At 45.8% G+C, this 22,329-nt stretch overlaps 1 protein-coding gene across 12 annotated transcripts in view; it reads right to left on the bottom strand.

The window, feature by feature from the left end:
* The window catches only part of MPRIP (myosin phosphatase Rho interacting protein), a 78,103-nt gene that overhangs the window by 44,047 nt on the left and 11,727 nt on the right, over positions 1 to 22,329 (bottom strand). For 9 of the 12 annotated variants that reach the window (XM_087878706.1, XM_087878708.1, XM_087878707.1 and 6 more), the window contains exons 2-5: positions 17,686 to 17,763; positions 16,894 to 16,959; positions 4,005 to 4,156; positions 842 to 926 (exon numbers count right to left, since the gene is read on the bottom strand). In XM_087878706.1, coding sequence (XP_087734832.1) covers positions 842 to 926; positions 4,005 to 4,156; positions 16,894 to 16,959; positions 17,686 to 17,763 — 381 coding nt within the window. Of the gene's footprint in view, positions 1 to 841; positions 927 to 4,004; positions 4,157 to 16,893; positions 16,960 to 17,685; positions 17,764 to 20,456; positions 21,008 to 22,329 lie in introns of those variants that run through there. The other 3 variants (XM_087878709.1, XM_034441544.3, XM_087878711.1) reach the window with 1 other exon arrangement.

Genomic DNA, 22,329 nt, shown 5'->3' with positions numbered 1-22,329 from the left:
AGCGAAAATGGGCTCCTGAGCTCCGTTTTCAGCTGGGACGGCCTCCTGCATCCCTCTGCCAGCGAAAACGGAGCTCAAGAGGGCTGTGCACAGCCCTCCCGAGCTCAAATTTTTGGCTGCGACGGCCTCCTGCAGCCTTCTGCCAGTGAAAACGGTACTCAGGGGAGCTGCACGCAGCCCTCGCAAGCTCCATTTTTGCTGGCAGAGGGATGCAAGAGGTCGTCCTAGCTGAAAACGGAACTTGGGAGTCCATTTTTGCTGGCAGAGCACTCGGACTTTTGCTGTTTCCAGGACGGCCTCACAGGCCGTATCTAAGCACCCCGCAGGCCGCATCTGGCCCACGGGCCTTGAGTTTGACACCCCTGATTTAGGAGATGTGCTTCTGTGTGACGGTTATTGACAATCATCTAGCAAACTCTTCTGGATTGAATGTCTGTGGAGATTCTCAGTCATCCAGGTTCTGGTTGTCCCAAAGGTGCTTTTTCAAAAGGCAACTGGCCTTTTGAGGATGTTTCACTTCTCATCCGAGAAGCTTCTTCAGTTCTGACCCTCAATGTCTTCAAGGAAAAACAAAGGCCAGTTGCCTTTTGGAAAAGCATCTTCGGGTATCCTGTGTTGATTTATATTTCGAAATAAATGAAACCCATCAAAGTAGGGAGAGGAAGCAGAAAAGCTTCTAAAAGCTACGCATAAACCGAGTGAGGTTTTTTAAAATTCCATTGAGAGAAGATAAACTTGAAAAGGAGGAAGGCCGCATTCTTATAAACCAGTGGTGGGGAAAATGTTCTAATTTTAGGCATGAGGTGGATCAGAAGCAGGCCAGGTGTGCTCCTATTTTTACCTGTGGCGTTGGGGGCTCCACTTTCCTTTTCTTCTTTTGATTCTGCTTGTTCGTCCTTGGGTAGACTACCAGCATCTCCAACCACCTGAAGGCAAGAAGGCAAGTTGAGAATTGCCCCCACTGAATCAACGGGGATGGCGAAAGAGGGACAGCCAGACAAAGTGAGCAACAGCTCCCCCTTCCTCAACTGACGGAGGCTCCCCTCCCCCTTTAAACACACACACACAAAATGGGACACCTTGAAGAAATAGATCCCAACACAAGCGAGAGACAACATGGAAAGAAGAGGAAAAGAAGACAGACACTCTAGGAAAGATAAAGTCAATTCTGGTTGTCCTCCTTCTCCAAGGATCTTCACCTCAATGCTTCCTGCTCATTTGGAGGAGAGCAAGTAGAGCAAAAGATGAAATGGGGGGGGGGTGTTGCCAGTTGGCTGACCTTTGCACAATTCCCATGCAGCTCACATGTATCACAACTGGGTGGGACAAACCAATAGCTCCCTAGATCTGAATTCCTCCCCACCCATCATCTGAATGGTATTTTCCCAAGGAGCTACAGAACTTCCTCAACTCTTTTTTCTCACAGCTCTCCGAAATGAACTTGTGACTCTACCAACTCCTTCAAGATGCCAGAACCAGCTCCAGCGTCCTATGTCTACAAAAGCAAGAGTCCAAAGCTTGTCAGAAAAGCAGCTCAGACTGTCCTAAGAGCTGCGGTGGTGCAGTGGTCGGAATGCGGTATTGCAGGCTAATTCTACTGACTACCAACTGCCAGCAGTTCGATCCTGACCGGTTCAAGATTAACTCAGGCTTCCATCTGTCCAACGTTGGTAAAATGAGGTCCCACATTGTCTCTGTAAATTACTTAGAGAGGGCTGAAAAGCACTACGAAGCGGTATATAAGTCTAAGTGCCATTATTATTGCTAATCTTGTTCAACAAGCTCCAAAGACATTCCCAAAGCCGCAAGCGAGCACCAGCCCTTGAGCCCTTATCTTCCTGAGGTCAGCAAGCCACCCATCACCCCAGCTGCGACCTAATACATCCCCCCAAAACAATGTCAGCTGTGCTATTGTTTATGCCTCTGAACAATCCCAGGTCTTCTTCGGATCACAGTGAACTCAATCATGGGCTCAGCAGGCAAACAACTCTCCAAGGAGGGGACGGGACCCAATTGCCAAGAGGTGGCAAAGCAACCCATCAGAGAACCAGCCGATCTTGTTGAGCAGGTTAGATTCAGCTCAACACTTGCCCATCTCTCTTGTCGCTGGGGCTCGGTGTGTGTTTGTACTTCCATTGCGTCTTGCGTCTATCCCTTTCAGGATTTACAGGTTTTTAGCAGCAAGCACAACATAAATTAGAGAGTGGCAGTGCCACCCCACCACAATCTCCTTTAGATCTTCGTGTCTGGGCCTGAGACTAGGCACAGGGTTTCCTCTTTGCCTTGTCACAGCCACCTTGACTCCATAGTCTCCCACCTCTGAGACATTCATCTGAGTTTTGCTTCTAAGCTAACATGGGTCAGATTCAAAGTCACGCTAGAAAACTAAGAATAATCTGCAGCTTCCTGATGATGTCAGCCGGGGGGGTGGGCTGGGCACCCTTGAGGTTGGCAGGATCTATTTGTGAACTGTTTGTTTATTTACGAAAACCAAAGCTCTGCCAAGGGAGATTAATCCAAATCTCCTCGTCTCTTTAAACAGAAAAACAGTGATCTGAAGTTGGGCTCCAATTTTAGCTTAGCAAAGGCAGCGTGCTTCTGCCTTACACTTTTCTGGAGATCAAGGGCTGGGATACACAAAGGTAACTTCCTTTGAACTTTGTGCAACTCCTGATGAATTCACACACACACTCACACACTGGTGTTTGCCCTGGCTACCTTCACAGACCTTTTAGGGACCTCCATGTCTACCCAGCGCCTCCTAAATGTCTAATTATCTCCCTTCTAAATGCTAATCACTTTGATCTTCGTTAGATTTCTGAGACCAACCAAAATTGGCTAGTAAGCAGATCAAAGAATTATTTTGCTCTACTTGCCCAGAAATGGGTGATCAGGGCAGTTGGGATCTCCTTATTAAACCCTCCTAACCGCTCGATACTACCTACTTTTCAACCCCAGGACATATTGTAGCTCAACAGGAGAAGAAGAAAGAAGAAAAAAGAAAGAAGAAAGAAGAGGAGGAGGAGGAGGAGGAGGAGGAGGAGGAGGAGGAGGAGGAGGAGGAGGAGGAGGAGGAGGAGGAGGAGGAGGAAGGAAGGAAGGAAGGAAGGAAGGAAGGAAGGAAGGAAATATGCCAATTTTCTCTCAGAAATTTCAGTTGCTCTACGGGAAACCTTAGAAAGAAGGTCCCAGAGGAAATGGACTTTTGAGGACAGCCAGGAAGAAGATGAGACCAACTTCCAAGCCAAAGGAGGAGAACAAGAAGGCGGCCACACGATTGCAAGAACCATGCGAACATGTCAGCCTCACCTCCTGTGTCACCACCAAAACGAGGTAGAGGTTTTGAGTTTGCAAGCAGGTTGGATAGAGTCCTTTTGAGTGGGAACACCCACATTTTTGGACTGTGGATAATGCTAACCACATCCTGGCCTATGAGAGGGATTCTCCAAATGGTTCTCCTGTGGTTCACTGTAACAACTGGGAGGAGGTGAGACATTGTTTTGATGTCCACAAGCAGAAGGTTCTCCATGCTGACTAGGAAGGCCACTTTCTGCAACTTGCTGGCCTCCCGTCTAGGTGATCTGGATCATCTGGGGCATGAGGGGGGTTAAGGACCCAGAATCCTTGACATGGGGCCGTGGGCAGACCAATCTAAGGCAGAACCTCATTCAGCTCATACATATAGCCAATGATGATGACTCTCAGTTGAAGCATCTGATCTCCTACCTCTTCTTTTCTGAGGGAGAGCCACTAAGCCTCAACACCTATGTCCAGACACTCTTTGAACCCACATCTGAGTAACATACCATGTACCTTCCCCGTGCAACTTGGAAGTCCATAAGAAGGTGGATCCTCAACGATGGTTAGATGAAGAATCAACCCGTTCTTGACGGCCTCAGGAGCAACCCGACTCTGACTACTCTCCAGAACTTCCTGGTGCTCCATTCTGAAGAGTTCTCACATGCAGCCACCCACTCGTTCCTGAACCCCAACCCTTCGCTCACCCACTTATGATTTCCTTGTTCTCAGCTCGGATGAAGTGCTCCTTCTCGGGTGTCAGGATGCACAGTGAGAATTTCTGCCCGGTTCGATTCTCTCCATCCACAACGTCTGTACACTGATTCATGTTGATGGTTCCTTGTGGCAAAGTGGTGGGCTGGAAAATAAGTGGAGAACAATGAGCAAGTAAGAAGAGAAACCATGGAATGACAACCCTTACAAGTAGTCCTCAAAATATGGTCAATCATTTAGCCACCGTTGTAAATGACAACAGCGCTGAAAAATGTGACTTACAACCAGTTCTCAAACTTACAACCCCACAGTTCCTTGATTGTGATTTGGAGCTCAGCAACCGGCTCACATTTATGACGGTTGCACCATCCCTGGGGTCATCATTAGTGACTTCTCAGCCAGCTTACGTCAAGCAAAATCAATGGGGAAGGTCACAATTCGCAGACATGCAATGTCTCCCTTAATGGCAGCTATCACTTCACAACCATCTTTCCAGTCCTAATTGTGGTCATAGTTTAAGGACTATCTGCGGTTCCTACAAATTGGCTTTCTCAAATATGACAGAATCACTTTGGGAATATTGTAATGGTTTTGTTTTCAGTATTTTCCTTTCTAACATTCAATGTGCTCTCTCAAACCCAGAGAGATATAAACAGAGATATTTTTCAAGCTTTTCTACAACTGGATCCTCTATAAGTTTATTGGGGTCACATTTCCCAAAATTTCACACCCCAAATTCCCTTTTTAGGACAATTTAAGGTGAAACCTGTCCCCCGTTTCCATTCCAAGTTCGAAAAGACAAAACTTTGCTTCACCTTTCACCGTTTGGCCCCATCAAACCTCTCAGCTACGTCACGCCCCTAAAAACCCAGCTTTCCAAACCCTGCAAATTAAAACTTTGAAAAAGCCAACTAAACCCGGGCTCACCTCCTGCTATTCTTAACATCATAATTTTAAATACCGGTTTTAAAATTGGCAGCTACCTCTTTCTGGGAAGCAGCATCCGAAAAAAATAAGAGACAAGACACAACATTGACTGAGGCTAAAAGTATCCCAGGAAGACGACTGAGCCAAGAAGAGGTTATACATCCGACTTTCTCTACTGTGGTTTCCATCCGAAAAGTCATCTCCGTGACTCACACCTTCTTGCCAAGATACACGCACACACACAAAACTTACTCTCTCCAAATGTCTTCCCTTTTGCAACTTTCTTCGATCACCAACCCAACACTCCAAAGTCTGCAGACACAGTCCTGCCGACAGATATACAGGTAATCCTTGACTTACATCTCCCTGCCATTAGGATCAGAAATCTGGTCATAAGTCACTACGGTCCTTCTGAGCAATGCACCTGACAGGGACCAGGCAAGAGAAGGATGGTGCAAACACTGGGAGAAGAGTTCCTTCAAGATTGGCAAACACATCAGAGGAAAGTGAGAAATGACGAGAGCACAAAACACAACGGTGGGCTCTGAGATGCGTTTGCTTCGTATTTCATGCTTGTCTTTAAACTGTGCAGTCCGTATGTCACGGAGACCTCTACGCGCCATCTGTTCAGAGCTTGTGAAACCTTCCCCAGATCTGCTACTAGTCAGCAGAAACCACAACCAAGCGAGACCAAGCTGTGATTCAACTCATGTGTCCTCCATCCCAAACACACCAGGCCTCCACACAAATGCTGTAGCGTGATGGCGCCAATCCTAGAACAACGTTCACATGTGGGAAGAAGAAGGGGGAGGAGGGGGAAAGGGGAGAGAGAAGGGAAGCAGTAGCCCAGAGGTCTTCAAAGTTGGCAGCTTTAAGACTTGTAGACTTCAACTCCCAGAATTCTCCAGCCAGCTATGCTGGCTATGCTGGCTGGAGAATTCTGGGAGTTGAAGTCCACAAGTCTTAAATCTGCCAAGTTTGAAGACCTCTGCAGTAGCCAAATCTGCTTTTTCCTGGAGGGATGATGACAACCCTGTCGTTTCTCCTTCCAGGAAGGCTGTGGGGAGATCAGCCAGAGGACATGTTAAAAGAGGTTTGAAGTTTACTCAAGACAGACAGCAAGTCTAAACAGCCAGCCAGCCAGGAGCAGAGAGATGGATGACAAGGCTGAAGAGCCATGGAGGGCTTCCTCTTAACCCCATCTGGTCCCTGGAGGAAGGATGGAGAGGGACCAAGCTTCTCACACGTTGGGTGTTGCATCTACGAGTTTCCTCTTCTCTTTTCTCTTCGGGTGGAGAAATAGCGACTAGCCTGCAGTCACATCTTAGATACCAAGGATCAAACTCTCCTGACCGTTACATTATCCACACGCTATGGCCTTCAGAAGTCCCCGGTCCACCAGGAAGGGTGAACCAGGTGATCTTCTAGACTAAACTTCTTCCAGACCTCCTCTACTCAAAGATGCTTGGACTGTCATTCTACATCCCAAGGGATTGAAATACTAGGTCCAACGATAGACAGGAGGTGGAATTAAACCAGGAAGGATCCAGAGACAGAACAAAGAAGCTCCTTAGCAGAGTTTTGATGTCATGATTAGTTCTTTGAACCCAGAGCAAAAAGGGAGATGCAGGGGACTTGAAAAAAGTATTTGTCCTTAAATTATATGCTCTCCCCCCCCACCCCCACCCTCCATTCCCAACTCAACAAGCTTCAAGCCGTGTGCATTTTGACACAGATTTCCCTGCCATGGGTGTGCGATCAGCTAAAACACTAACGGGATGATTTGCGCAGGAAGGTCTTCCCCTCCTCCTCCCCTCCCCCCTGTTCTCTCAGCAACCGAATCAAACAAGCTTTTTGTGTCTCAGGCCATTCTTCCTTATAAGGGGATGCTTGCATGCAACTGTGATTTGCCTGCTGAACAGCCCAGCTTCCCAACTCAAATCTCTTTCCCCACCAGGCTGCCTTCCAGAAATATATTGGGTTTGCAACTCTCCGGATCCCTGTCTCCTGCCCCTTTTCTTCTGGATTCTGTAAGACCTCAAGGGTTCCCAAAACAATTTACAACCTCTAGTGATTAACTCTAGTGAGACAACTCCTGCCAGATCAAATCTGGAGGCATCACTCAAAGTTCAACTTCAATAATTTCAAAGATTTGATCACCAAAGCTTTGCTCTTATTGGCTTCTTTTCTGGAGCAACTCCAAAGTCGGCCTCATCTTCTCAGTGACAGACAACGATGGTGTTTTCTTGAAGTCTTCTCTCCTCCGGGCTAAACATGCTCATAATCTCCTACAGCTGCAGGATCAGAGAGCTGGGTCGCCTCCCAAGGGGCAGAGAGTCTTCCGAACTCTTCCCTTATTAAAGGGGAGTCCTGACTCCACTCCATATGAGAAACATCCATTTCAGTTTCCTGTTTTTGGGCCCATCTGGTCCCCTCCCCCACAAAATAGAAGTTGCTCAGGTGAGTGAAATCCATGTTGGCTTAAGGATGCCCGCTAGTTCAGGAAACATGGATGTCCAACCATCTTAGAACCATCTTCTCCAAAACTTTGGAAAGTCCAAGAGCTAAAAAGGAGATGTCTGCTAGGAAGGTCAACCAAGTCAATATGGCTTGATGGAAGCCATGATTACATAGTAATTGAAGCCCCGTCTCTTTTTTTCATGTGACAAAGAGATGAGGCCTCTTCTCTTTCTCTTGCTTCTTGCACCCAGGGTCATCCAGAGCCCCAAAACCTAATCGTTACAGCCATTATCGTGACTTTTGGACCTTCCAAACAGACCCCCTACAGCAGGGGTCTCCAATCTTGGCAACTTTGTGGACTACAAGTCCCAGAATTCCTCAGCCAGCTGAGGAATTCTGGGAGTTGAAGTCCACAAGTCTTAAAGTTGCCAAGACTGGAGACCCCTGCCCTACAGATACCCCTGGAGACGTCAACAGCAAGTTGTTTCTCCATGGGGCTCCTTGAGAAACAGCTGACACCAGGATTGTATAGAGGAGAAGGCAAAGCACTGGAAATAGAGTGTGTATGTGTTCAAAAGGAAAAAGAAGACAGAGGAATATTAGATCTGTGCATTAGCACCCACTTGCTAACAGATGGCCCCTCCACATCTCCAGGTAAGGTCTGGGAAAGTCCAAAGCCTGATGTGTATAAGTACCAGATGGCTGCAATTAATCTATCTCCGTGGAAAACCCGTTTCCTGTGTTTGACTCTCACAACAGTCAAATCCGAAACAGCATTTTTTGATATCTTTCGACTCGCATAGAGAAGAGGATGTCCAACCATTTCCTTCCCATTTGGCATCTGAGAACCATTTCCTCTGGAGACAGAAGATACTCAGAGGTCTCCTGCATGGCCCCCGCGATTCAAATCAGCGGCTCCATTTTAGGAATAGCTAAAGCATCTGTAGGTATCCACTGCCAGCTAGGATTCAGAAAGAAAAGGGCCCTGTGTCTTCTTAATTGTTCTACAAATAGGTCTATTGTCCGGGAAGGCAGGATGCAACCTCTACGTAATTAGCACAACACAATTAGCACTGTTTGGGATTGCCAAACTCCAAACGCCTCCTTATAGATCAACAAATTGATTGGGACAATGAAATCAAGTGTCCTGTATTGCCATGCCAAGCTGTTGCTCCTCTTAGCAACCAACCCAGTCAACATCCAAAGGCCCACGTTCAACCAGACACGAACAGATTGGACCTCTGCGTAAACTTAACTCTCTGCTGAAAGTTGACATTTTTGTCAACATTTGGAGACCACAATCACCTCCTCCGTGGTTCCCAATGCTTGAAGACACGGGAAAACAACAGCAAACAGGAGTCAGGTCCTCTCTGGCTCTCCAGCGGGGGATTAATGCCGAACTCTTGACTCACAGTTGATCTTTTGTGGATGACCAGTGACAAGGTCTCTTGTTTCCTTTTGGGAAGGGATGGACACTGGATGAAGGGCTAGTGAAAGTAAGACGGTTCCTATCTTTAGTTCTTGACTCACACATTTTCGCTTCCTGTTAGGGGCATCGGATGTGGGGAAAGGCCTCTGCTCCTTCCTGGCCAACAGGGTCTCGCGTGGGAAGCCCACAACCTCCCCTCAAGATTTTCCGCATAGCTCTTTTTCTCAACCATGTTCAGACGTTCAAAGCCATGAAGCTCCAGCCCTTCCCCTTCGCCGTTCAGGAATGCTGGAGGCCTGCCTGGCAGTGAATTTATTTCTCCTTCTCCAAGCCCCTTGCACAAAGCTTCCAGTCTCTTGCAAACGCACAAACACACATACACACAGCCCAACATATCTGGGGCTCCGACCCAAAATGCCTTGCCGACAGGATGCTGGAAAGCCGAGCTCTGTGCAAGGAACAATCCTGGCGAGGCCGGAAGAGGCGTTGCTACGCGACCATTTATTTCTGCTGTGCTGAAGTAAAAATAGAAAATGGAGGAGACAACGGAGGGCCTGAAAGAACGGCTGGCAACGGGACAATCTGGAGACGGCTTAAAAATAGCCATTCATCTCTGGTGATGGGCAAAGAGCCCCCCTCTGGGGCACAAGCAGAGAAATCGAAGCTTTGCCTGCAGGGACATCCAGAGCCCCCAACATCTATTTGTCAGCTAGGAACTTTATGAACTTATCTGGACAACCACTTGCCTGGAACGGTATAGGATCTCCTGCTTGAGCAGGGGGTTGGACTAGAAGACCTCCAAGGCCCCTTCCAGCTCTGTTATTCTGAAAAGGACGGCTAAATAAGACCATCATGGGTGAAGGTGACCTTCCCTTAACTGCTCTGAAGTTCTACCATCTCTTCATATCTGAGAGTTACACAATGACTGTAGACACCGGCTTATTCTTGTTCTTTGGTGTTCAGACACACATTTTCTAGGAGGGACAGATCTCCAGGTGTGTCCCTCCTAACCTGTCTGTGCTACAGTGTTGGGTGGGCCCAACCTCTAAAAAACTGAAATGGAGACCCCCTCACATCGTACAGAAGTGGGCTTCAGATCCTTCAATCCCTGTAGAAGCCATCATGCTCATCTGCTGAACAAACTTCGGGGCTCCATTTCAGAAATGACCACGGCAAAGATGACCATGAATTTGTTTTTTCTACAAATGCTTTTAAAAGTAAAAAAAAAAAAGCCTCTGATGATCATGCAACTCAGCTGGGATCGTCAGAGCCTTTTAAAAGCATTTTTCTTACAACCTCTTCAGCCAGAGGTTGTAGAAAAAATGCTTTTAAAAGAAAAAAAACAGTTGGCCACGCCCACCCAGTCACATTACCCCCCCCACCAAGCCACGCCCACAGAACCGGTAGTAATAAATTTTACATTTCACCACTGGGCTGGACCCAGAACTTTAAAGCTCCCTATTTCAAGTGGAATCAACTCAAAGAACACCTCAAGAAGCTAGGTTAGACACCCCCAACATCGCTGTTCTTTCCAAAACAAGTCAAAATACTGCTTTACTGGAGGGCTTTCCAAAATTAATTTATTGAGGAAATGCCACAGATTTGTCTACGTGATTTTAAGTTATGAGTTTTGATTGATTTATTTATTTTTTTGCAATTGCCGTGTTCTGCTCCTCTAGATGTGCTTATCTGTTTTGCAATCATCTCTCTGTACCACCGGGAATTACTTGATGATGATCGCGATTTCTCTCCTGCTAGGTAACTAATTGCCTGATTGCAGCTCTAATGCATAAACAAACAAATTAAAAAGATGGCTTCGTTGCCTCTGATCTCAGCCACTGGTCTTTCTGTTTCCGAGCTTCTTTCCAGGTGTTGCTTTTGTTTTACAAAACAATAACAACAACAACAACAACACACACAAGTGTTTAGTCAGAATAGCTCTCCAGGTTTTCATCAGCCGTTGAGTTTGAGATCGGTGGGTGCAGCTCTGTCTTACGCTACTGTTGATGGACCTATCTGGATTCACCCCAGAGAGGACCTCCTCATCTCTGGCTCCACCCTTAAGGGAGACTCCCTGCTCTGGAGGATCCAGGAGGGTCTTCCATGGGTTTGCCAACCCCTCAAGACCCCCCCTTCTCTTTGTACAGTCAAAGAGAAGTAGGGTTTTCTTTCTTTGTTGACCTACTTTGATCTAAATTCTGTTCACTGCTCCTTAACTTTGCTTCAAAGGAGAAGACCATGTAATTTTAATGAGGCTCCAGAGCCAAGAGAAGTGTTACTAATCGGAAGAGACACTAATAGACTTGATGGATGAAGAACAGGCCTAGCACTGGGTCTGCTTTTGAGATCATTTAAAGCAGAGGTCTCCAACCTTGGCAACTTTAAGCCTGGAGGACTTCAATTCCCAGAATTCCCCAGCCAGCTTTGCTTTGCTGGCTGGGGAATTCTGGGAGTTGAAGTCCTCCAGGCTTAAAGTTGCCAAGGTTGGAGACCCCTGCTTTAAGGCACCGTTAAGAGCAAAGGGTTTACTAGGTATGAGACGCCTCTTCCCAAACATCTCAACCCCATCAACCCAACAACTGTAAACAGATTTGTCGGCGTAACATCCAGTTTCATTATTATGCTGCTGTCAAGCTTTCAGAGAACTGGAGCAACGCAAGGGAGTTGAGCGAGAAAGAGAGAGGCAAAAGTTGAGCCAGTGGAAGACCAACTTAGCATCAGCAAGAGGAACCAAAAATGAAGAACCTGAGATCGTCAGAGCTTTCTTAATCCCAGCCCAATGGATGCAGCCATGCACACACACAAACACCAGCAGAAAACCACAAACACCTTAGCGAGGGCACACAAAGCATTGTGGCACAGGCTAGAGAAGAAGCGGGCGTAAACAGCCCTCTTTGGGCACCAAAAAGGTTAATCATCACTGCTCTAGCTGATCTCATGCAACCCTAACTGTAACCCTGAGGGAATCCCTGGAGGTCCAACTCTGCTTCGTGCTGCCTGGGACACTCTGGGAGTTGAAGTCCACCCTTCTTCAATTTGCTGAGGTTGACAAACGCTGCTCTAGAGCTTCCTTTGCCTGGTGTCAAGGCTGCAGGCTTGTCTAGTCACTGAAAAGACGGGTCCTGGGACACGATACGTCATCCTGGCTGGTTTTAAAACAAGTTTCTAGCCCTTAAGACTGCAGGCAGAGATCAGAGAGTCTTGGGTGGAGAGAAATCTCACGAGTGGCAAGAGTAAGAAAAAGTTCAAAGCAGGGGAGACCTGACAGGTGTTTTGCTCTCATTCTAGCCTAGGAACCTCACACCTTGCTTTGCCCACAGGAAAAAAAGGAAAAATTTCATTAGGTGAGTAAGCTAGATGGGTCTTCGCCCTTCTCAAGATCCTTGATTCCTAGACACTAGAATGGCCCCTTGGGCTATTTATCAGAATAACAGCATGACAGAGTTGGGAGGGAACTCGAGTGCTGAGCCTTGGGGTACCCAACCTATCATCTTAGCCAAGGGTTGGGATTTGAGATCCTGGTGTTTTAAGCATCACCTGCAATCCCTGAGCCACCAGTGGCTCCAAAAAGAAGGTCCAGGTATGACTGAGATACCTGAGAAAGGTCTAAAAAGGTAAAGGTTCCCCTCGCACATATGTGCTAGTCGTTCCCGACTCTAGGGGGCGGTGCTCATCTCAGTTTCAAAGCCGAAGAGCCAGCGCTGTCCGAAGGCGTCTCCGTGGTCATGTAGCCGGCATGACTCAACGCCAAAGGCGCACAGAACGCTCTTACCTTCCCACCAAAGGTGGTACCTATTTTTCTACTTGCATTTTTTACCTGCTTTCGAACTGCTAGGTTGGCAGAAGCTGGGACAAGTCACGGGAGCTCACCCCGTTATGCGGCACTCGGGATTCGAACCGCTGAACTGCCGACCTTTCGATCGACAAGCTCAGCATCTTAGCCACTGAGCCACCCTGTCCCACCCTACTAGAAAGGGTCTAAGGGTGCCCAAACCAGATGTGAAGATCAAAAATGTTCAAATTCTCTATCAGGATGGTCAAGAATGGAGACCAGGATTAGTCTCCAGTTCCAGGTGGGTTTTGCCTCCATGCAACTTGGGCACTTAACACGAAGACTTCACCAAGGGAGCCCAAAGTCGATCCACTACCAGCGTCTCTTTCCTCAAAACAGGGTGGAGATCAGCAGAAAGAAAAGGAAATATCTTTCAGAGAAGAAACACCAAAGATGTGTGACAAACTTTAAGGATCTAGAACAGCTAGATCCTTAAAGCAAAGCTGGATGAGGAACTCTAGAGTTGAAGTCCACAAGTCTTAAAATTGCCAAGGTTGGAGACCCCTGATCTAGAATGAATTCGCTCTCCAAATTCTGTTCAGGCCTTCATGCAACCGTGATCCTTTCAAGTTTTTTTTTTATTTCATCCCTTTTTTCCCACCTACCCTGTGGACTTGGGAGAGCTGGGGAAAGGATCTGGGAGATAAAAAGATTTGAGGCTTGGCTGAAAGTATGAGAAAAGCAGGAAGCTACACAGAGAGCTTAACTTTCTCCCAAGTTCATTGAATGGTTATAACTCTTTTGCTAAGTCACTACTTAGCAAATGTTCAAAGAGAAGACTTCCAATGAAAATAAAGGGGGAAAAACCCCATCGGCTTGGGAATCCTACAATGACAAAGGAAGAAGATAGCCTGAAAGAAAAGAGAAGGAATGAACCAAAAGGGTTAAATGCCACTGATCTAATTGCTGCCAAATCACTAATTTTTGGCGCCAGGCTTAAATAAACAGCTTAGATATAAAACACAGCACAAGCATATTAAATAAATAGCTGTTTAAAAAAAAAAAGATACTCAAGGTATCATACTAAACTGGACAAGGTACCGTAAAAAGAAAACAGCAATTAATTTTTTGTAAATACTTCTTGTAAAGTTGGAAACAAGGGTAGAACGGACAATGGGTGTGAACACATTTGAATGTCTCAGGCTACTATCAGAAACCGAATCTATCAATCAGACCTTCACATTTAAAAGGAGACTAGCCTTGCAGCAAAGATGACGAAAATCATGCAGCATCACTTAAAATGATCAACTACAAGTTGAAATTTAAAGAGTTGCAAATCCTGAATTGGCTTCTCTTGTATGGGTGTACAAACTTTCCAAATCATATTAATTTTTAAAGTACTCTATATCCGTGATGGTGAACCTATGGCACACGTGCCAGAGGTGGCACACATGCCCTCTCTCTGGTGGGCATCACCAGCTGGTTTTCTGGTTTATGGCCAGCTGGTCTTCACGGGCACCTGTGGAAAACGGCCAAAAACTGGCCTGAAAACAGCCCGAAAAATGGCCAAAAACAGCCAAAAAACAGGCATGCGTGCGCCGGCCAGCTTGCTTTCGGGTTTCCGGCGCTCAGGGTGCACGCATATGCACACGCATTCCGGTTTGGGAACTTGGTGCCGAAAAGGTTCGCCATCGCTGCTCTATATTCTAGTCTGAAGAGTGATCACATGCAGACCCAATATCCAGACATAATGTTTTCCTTAACTTTTTTTGAAGGAAATGTATCCTAAAACTGAATTCCCTTCAGTGAAATGGTCCCCAGCCCAGGTCTGTTGAGCAATTTTTAATGTACCCTGTTTCCCCCAAAATAAGACCTCCCCTGATAATAAGCCCAATCGAGCTCTTGAGCACATGGCAATAAGGCCAAGCGCTTATTTCAGGGTTCAAAAAAATATAAATTGAATAAATAAATAAATAAAATAAAATAAGACAGGGTCTTATTTTCGGGAAAACACGGTACCTTCTCTACCAATGAAAGCAACAGAGCAACTTAACCAAGTAGCTCCTACTAATTAAATGAGACTAATTCTACAGCTGTGAAATTAAGATGACAGCAGCCCATAATATTCCTCAGTGGAGAATGCTGTAGAGCAGAGGTCTTCAAACTTGGCAGTTTTAAGACTTGTGGACTCCAACTCCCAGAATTCTCCAGCCAGCATAGCATAGCTGGCTGGAGAATTCTAGGAGTTGAAGTCCACAAGTCTTAAAGCTGCCTAGTTTGAAGACCTCTGCTGTAGAGCTTTGATGGTCGTTTTTATTAATTTTTCAGTTATGAGTGTCTTGAAGAACATCTCCACATTCTTGAAGGTCTTTCCCAACACACCTTCCCAAACCAGCCTAGGTGGGGCTCTCAATCAGCTCTGGTGCTTTGCCAGTTTCATTCCACCAAGGTGACCTCTGTCCCCAATAAACTTACACTAAACTAACTCATCCAGGTGAATAACTACATTTTATATGTATAGGTAGATAAGGAGATTGTATCACATCCGCTTTCTTACGTTTTGCAGGAAAAGCAAACCAGAAGCTCCTCCCTTTTTTCGCCCAGTGCCAACTCACTAGTAAAATGTTGGCAGACACGTCAAAAGGAGTAAGACAAATATATATTTAACGTAATGGGCTGATTGAAAAAGTTAAGGCTTCTCATTTATCTGTTGTATCAGCTGAGTCTGAAAGGCTAAGAAGGAGGGCATTACTCAACTTAAAGAGGAACAGAAAATCTTGATTTTTTAAAAAAAATCAGAGATGGAATGAGAAACTTCAAGGATAACTGGGCAGGCACCTCACCCCTACCTGTTCCTCTTATTTTGAAGACTGCCATTCTTAACCAATTCCAAACTGAGATTTATACAACATCAACATCCACCATAAAGCAAACCACGTTGCGAAGGACGAAATGAACAAGGAAACCGAAGCCTGGCATGTTACTCAGAGGTCAAACAAAGTCAAGACGCAGGCCATCGGACTCCTCTACCCCTTCTGCAAAAACCACACGAGTGAATTCATTCCAGCCTCTTTAAGACGGACTCCTTTCTCTTCACTGATGGAGGAAGCTGAGATGGCAACTGAGCTTCCAAATGTTGGCCTGAGCAGGAGAGCAGACAATCACAAGGGGTGGTGTGAAAACCAGACACTCCAGATTCCCACATCTTTCCCAGGAAGTATCTCTCTGACTTTTGGAAAGGACAACCAGGATAAATCGCCTGCTGTTTTCTCCTTCTTCTCCAGCTATTAATCCAGAGCAGCTTCTTACCAGCTGTTCCTTCATCCTTACATAGAAAATATAACTTCACCAAAACAGCCAACGTCATTGGGGACTGTGCCAAAGCACAGATTTCTGCTGAAGGCCTACACCACCTGGCCCCCGACCATGGGAACTCAATTCCAGATAGTTTTACTCAACTATCAACTCCGTTGTCGAAGAGGCCTCTCCTGGGAACGCTCGATTAAGAAGAGCAAGAGTAGATGGGGAGCGTACTACAAAAACCCATCAAAGACAAGCTCTTTTGCCAATCCAAGGGCCCTTCACCAGGAACCCAATGGCATTTTTTTTCTTCTCCTTGGTAAACCACTCCGAGACACCTTCCTTCAACAGACTTGGATATGAATAAATGAGTCATCCGCTCCATTTGGCATCTCTGGTTTATTTTAAGCACATCATCTGCAGATGTTTCGTTCCTCACCTGAAGGAAACTTCTACAAACTCCAGACCAAAAATGGAAGCGAGCAAGCAGAGGAAAGTTCTGAGCTCAAACGGCAGAGAACAATAATATCATCCTCATGATTAACACACCAAAGCAAAATATGGTTTATGAGATCAGGAAGATACCAACAAAGGAGAACATTTGTAGCTCAGGGTTGAAATGAGAGGTCCTTGGTGGTCTCTGAGCTTGGTTGGTTTTCTTGCAGATGTTTCATGACTAGCATGATTGATATTACCTAGTGAAACATCTGCAAAAAAACCAACCAAGCTCAGAGACCACCAAGGACCCCCTCAGATCAGGAAGGGTGTGAATGGACAACCCAGGAGGAGACCCTAAGAGGGTGTTGTTGGCTGGGGAACATTTCTGGGGGGGTCGAAGTCCACACATCTTAAAGCTGCCAAGTTCAAAGAACTCTGCTCAAACTCTGACCAACTACCCGTTGTGACCATGGAAGCGCTCGCCTCAACACAAGCCCGCCGTGAGCATTAAGTGAGAAGAAGTTGCCTGATTTCAAAATCAAAAAAGTGGACTCACCATCTCGTCCAAGGCATAGCGGAGGAGACCATGTTCGTAAAGGATGAAGAAGCGGCGCTGCCATTTCTTTAAAAAGGGGACAAGAAAAGAAGTCATGGGGTTAAAACCCTGGAGAACCGAAGGCTCCAACAAGCCAGTTTTCAAATGGGGTCTCCCCGATCTGTTTTTTTTTTCCCCCCTCCAGAATTGGTGGAATTCGACGTCCCTCCAGATTTGGGGTGAAGAAGCTGTTCCGTTTTCCTCCACGTTAACTTTTATTCCTCCCATTTCTGCACCCCAGAGGAATAATCCCTGCAACGTTAAGACACGAAGGGACCCCCCCCCCAAATGTTTGTTGTGAGGCCCCGTCTGTTCAAAAGTTGCTGCCGTTTTTAATGCAACGGAAAAAAGGAGATTACAGAGTGTCATGTGAAGAGTATCGAACAGATGAATTGTAAATGTCAAAGGAAAGGGAGAGGTAGATTAAAATAAGGGGATTTTTTTTTTCCTGCTACAACCAATTTCGGGGTACAGGTCCCGAACTCCCCCCCAACGCAAGGACTCCGAGGAGTTTGCATACCCTGCTTTACAGAGACCCCAGATTCTGGAAAGAGGGCCCAGAGGAAAGAAAGGATCACGTGCCGAGATCGAATCCCCACAATTATTTGATCACCGCGAAAACCAGATCCCCTCCCTCGGTCCATCTGGATAGCGAGATGGATGGCATATACATTTAATAATAAACAAATCAAAATTAAAAATCTGAACTCACTGCCCTTCCTGGCCCAGCAAGGAGGAAGGAGCAGTCCTTACCCGGGAGCGATGCACAGGGTTGTCGAAATCCGTGCCCTCTGGAGCTAGTAAAAGCCATCCACCATAAATAGGCTTGGCCTGAGAACAGAAGGAGGAAAAGGTAATTTTGATTTGTTTTTAAAGGGCACAATTTCCAAACCATTTACTCCATGATGCAGTTAATAGCACTGGAAGGGACAGTTCAGAAATCTCGTCTCGTTTCAGCATGCACAGTTGGAACCGACAAGATGGTCGTTAAACGAAGCAGTCGCTCAGCGGAATTACAACAACGTTAACTTGACTTAAGCATTTCTTTGCTTTAAAGGCCTGCGAAGGGCGTAAATGCGAGGATGGGTTACAATGTGATGTTTTCATCAGTGTCATAGCTGTGAACAGTTGCTAAATAGCTGCACACACACACACACACACACACACACACACCTTCCCGGGGACTGTGTGTGATATTGTGCCTCTTTCAGTTAAGTCAATGTTTCTCAATCTTGGAAGCTTGAAGATGGGTGGACTTCAACTCCCAAAATCCCCCAGCCAGCAGCGCTGGCTGGGGGATTCTGGGAGTTGAAGTCCACCCATCTTCAAGCTTCCAAGATTGAGAAACACTGAGTTAAGTGGTTCTCTGAAGAGGACTGATTTATGAATGAAACTTCGGAAGACAACAACAGCAAACAGTGAAACTGAAGCCACAACAGACACACAAGCGAAGTGCAGTACTGCATCTTTGCAATGTGCCCCTTCGGAGACGCGTGGCTGCATTAAAAAGCGACTTATAGAGCACCAGGGTTTTTTAAAAATAAAATTTTTATTTTATTTCATACATCCACAGAAAAGCAGAGAAAACAACAACAAACAGAGCAATTTGTCAAAGTCACTTGTTTGAGCTGGGCAGCTACAAAACCCAAACAAATAAATAAAAACTGGCTTCTTTCCTTAAACACGAGGGGTATCGAGGTCTAAATTTGTTCCCCTCTTCCAAAAACAGAACTCATCGGGAAGGAAATTTTATTTTTGAAGCTCCTAATGTTCCCTCCCGCCTGCTAAGTTTACAGGTCTAAAATAAACCTGCAAATACCTTGGAGTAGAAATAGCCTTTTGCTGGTATATTCCTAGCTCTGGATTCGTAATCAAAACCAAAACAAAAAATTACGAAGGTGGGCTGTTTGGGTTGTTGTTGTTGCCATTTTACAAAACAAAACAAAACAAAACTCTGAAAACCTGAAGCCAAAACAGGGCTTGTTTATTTGAAGAAGGAGCCAGCCAAATAAAAACCAGTTCCTGTATTTAAAAACAAAAATATCCTGAGCCAATTCAAGGAATCCTCCCCTAAGCCTGTTCTGCAAGTCCAAGGATGTTGCAAGATGCTACACACAGACCTACAACTATCTCCAGATAAAGAGGAGGGGGGGGGGAGAATCTGTCAACGCTCCACCCTGCTTGAAAGGAAGAAATCGCAGGTTTGCGTTGTTTTAAAACACACAATCCGGAACTCACAATTGGTTATCGACAGCGTTTCTGGCTTCCCTGCGCAGACATGCATTCCTTTCTCCTTATAACCTGTTTATCCTGGTTTGTTCGCTCTTCTTGGGCCCAGCCGATGCGACACACCCACCCCAATATTCTCTGCAAATTTATGCTTGCTTAATTTAAGTAAGTGGGTAAAATGAACAGGCCTACTTTGACGAGAAAAGGCTGTTGGGAGTGGAGTCGAAAGGATTCCCATGGTTGAACAAACACAAACTTGACCTGGGTATTTCAGTCCCATTTTCCTTCTCACAGACTTTCCTTTAGATACTGGATGAAGTAGCAGCATTTTTTTGGCCCTATCAGAAAAGCAAACTACTAGACCTCATGAATATCTAAGCGAGTGCCAAAATGTCTGCTTGCTTTGCTGTTCCTCTCACTTCCAAAGTTTCTAGTCCTCTTCACGTGATGCCCTTTAAATTTATTTTACAATGCAGCAGACTGGTCCTGCTTAATTATACAAAACAGCCGAGCCTTAACAACAGGGTGGATAGATTTTAACTTCGGGATGCTAGACCTCATGAATAATGAAAGTACATTTGGAAAAGTATGCAGTTGAGTAGGTGGTGACCGGATTTTTTTTTTTTTTTTTTTTAAGAGATGGGTAATCTTGTAAGGCAGAAAAAGAATGCAAAGATTTTCAAGGGGCCCAGAAAAATGCCACTCCTCATAATTCACTGCCCCACCCTGGAGCCCACAGGAGGGAAACAGAAGTCTGAAAATCTGCAAGGATTTGGGGGGGGGGGGGCGGTTGGCTTAAATTTGCTAGTGTGCTAGAATCTCAAGATGACACCGAGAAGGCAGGAATTATTCCTAATTTAATAATAATAATAAATAATAATAATTAGGGTGGCAGAGGAATGAGGGCAAACTCACTTAGTGGCCATTGCAGATCTTGGCTTCTGCCCACAAACCCTGATCCTTTTGGGATAAAGACGATAATGACAGCATTCAGAAACCCTCAATGCCAATTCAGACAAGCTCGGGGGAAATTTGCCATTCAAAAAAAAAAAAAACATACAGGTATGAGCTTATTATATACAAGGAAAGGAGCAAAGTTGCAAAGCCCTTCAGGAAGTGATTGCTCTGAAAAGAACTGCCTTCCTTGAAATCAATCCATAACATTTGAGGATCCTTTCTGGCTCCCTCGAAGCGCTGCTGGGATCCCCAAGCCCTCCTCACCCCCTTCCAACCAGGTGCTCCAGTTTACGGTTCCACACACACTCACACACACCCCTTTCCGAATCTGAGCAAACCTGGATCTCGAAGCCGGCTTCCTCCAGCGCCTTCCAGGTGTTCCTGATCCGTCCGAACTTCCCTCGGCTCATGGTCGTCTCTGCTCCCCACTCCCCGGGGCCCGTCTCCTTTCTGCTCGGCGGAGGTGCCGCCTTCCTTCCGTCAGGGCAACTGGGTCCCCACCCACACCTCTGCGCGCAGCCCTACCTGCCCCACACCCTCGGTGGCTCACGGCTGCCGCGCCCTTTCTGAGCACAGCAGCAGCGTGAGGCTGCCGAGTCTCCTCTCCCCAGGGCTGAGAAAGGGGGATAACAGAGTTGGAAGGGACCTTGGAGGTCTTCTAGTCCAACCCCCTGCTCAAGCCCCATTTCAGACAGGTGGCTGTCCAGTCTCTTCTTAAAAGCCTCCAGGGATGGAGCATCCACAACTTCTGGTGGCAATCTGTTCCACTGGTTAATTGTCCTCACTGTTAGGAAATTCCTTAGTTCTGGGTTGCTCCTCTCCTTGATAGGTTTCCATTCGTTGCTTCTTGTCCTGCCCTCAGGTGCTTTGGAGAATAGCTTGACCCCCCTCAAATACTGGAAGACTGCTATCATGTCTTCCCTAGTCCTTTGGTACAAGGGGATTAAACCAGGTTTTAATGTTTATGGTGCCCTCCATCAACAGAGATAAAGTTACGTTCTTCCTACATGGAGCTAGCTTCCTTCCTTCCTTCCTTCCTTCCTTCCTTCCTTCCTTCCTTCCTTTCTTTCTTTCTTTTTTCTTTCTTTTTTTCTTTCTCATCACCTTAAACTGATGCATTGAGAGTAGAAAGCAGAGAAACATTAGCAATCAATGAACAAATTCATCCTCGGAGACTTAGTGCTGTGATATATGAATGGTTATCAACAACTTTTTCCAAAACCCGGAAATCTTATATGGATTTTCTGATGAAAGAAGCAAAAAAAATGAGGTGATGATTTACAAGTTTGAGGATTAAAATATATATGTGTGTGTGTGTGTGTGTGTGTGTGTGTGTGTGTGTGTGTGTGTGTTTTCTCAGGTTTTCGTGGGTGTTTGTATGTAGGTCTTTGGTTATTCGGGTCTTCCCCCACGTAAAATTGGAAGTGTCTTGGCGACGTTTCGACGAAGTCTCATTCGTCATCTTCAGGCTGGTGTTCTCGGCTTCGTGCTTCCAGGAGTGCTTCTTCCAATTTTCCAATTTTACGTGGGAGAAGACCCGAATAACCAAAGACCTACATATATATATAGAGAGAGAGACTAAGGCAGGCGTTGAAGGGATTTCTGCAACATCTAAGAGGGAGTTGGGATTATAGGATTGTAATTATCTGTTGAAGAGAAGTTCGGAAGACATTATAGTTAAGTTTTTTTCTCGACTATTTTAGTTTTCTTGCAACTTCTTTTTTTTCCTGCTTTAGATTTTGTCTCTTGCTTTATGTAAAATTCTCAGTAAACACAAACAAACAAACACCTCATTAAAACACCTTCCGTACATCAACAGGAAGGAAATCCTCCACTCTCAAGAGGAGTCTACCACCAAATTGTATATGGAGGGACAAGAATCACCTCCCCAATTATACGCCGACTAGGAAAAATTGACATTTGAGTGCACAAGGCCGGTATGCAGGCTATTGCACAACCCAATTAATAAACAAACCTTCCTTGAAAAGGTAGCACAAGTCAGAATAAACTATGCAGTAATAATAATAAATCTAGGGTCTGACTCAGGATATTAAAACTGCACATTTCGAAAGCTCATGCCGTCATAAATTTATTTTGCAGAAGTTCAGGCTGACTTTTTTTTTTTTCTCCAGTTCCCATCTATTTACATTCACGTCCTGGTCTCTCTGGCCACTTGGAATAAGTTCTCGCTCATTCCAGGCGAGGGGCTGT

Source organism: Pantherophis guttatus, chromosome 14, assembly GCF_059756535.1.
Source record: "Pantherophis guttatus breed Tessera chromosome 14, ASM5975653v1, whole genome shotgun sequence".
NCBI lineage: Eukaryota > Metazoa > Chordata > Lepidosauria > Squamata > Colubridae > Pantherophis > Pantherophis guttatus.
This window is presented reverse-complemented; position numbering and strand designations above follow the sequence as displayed.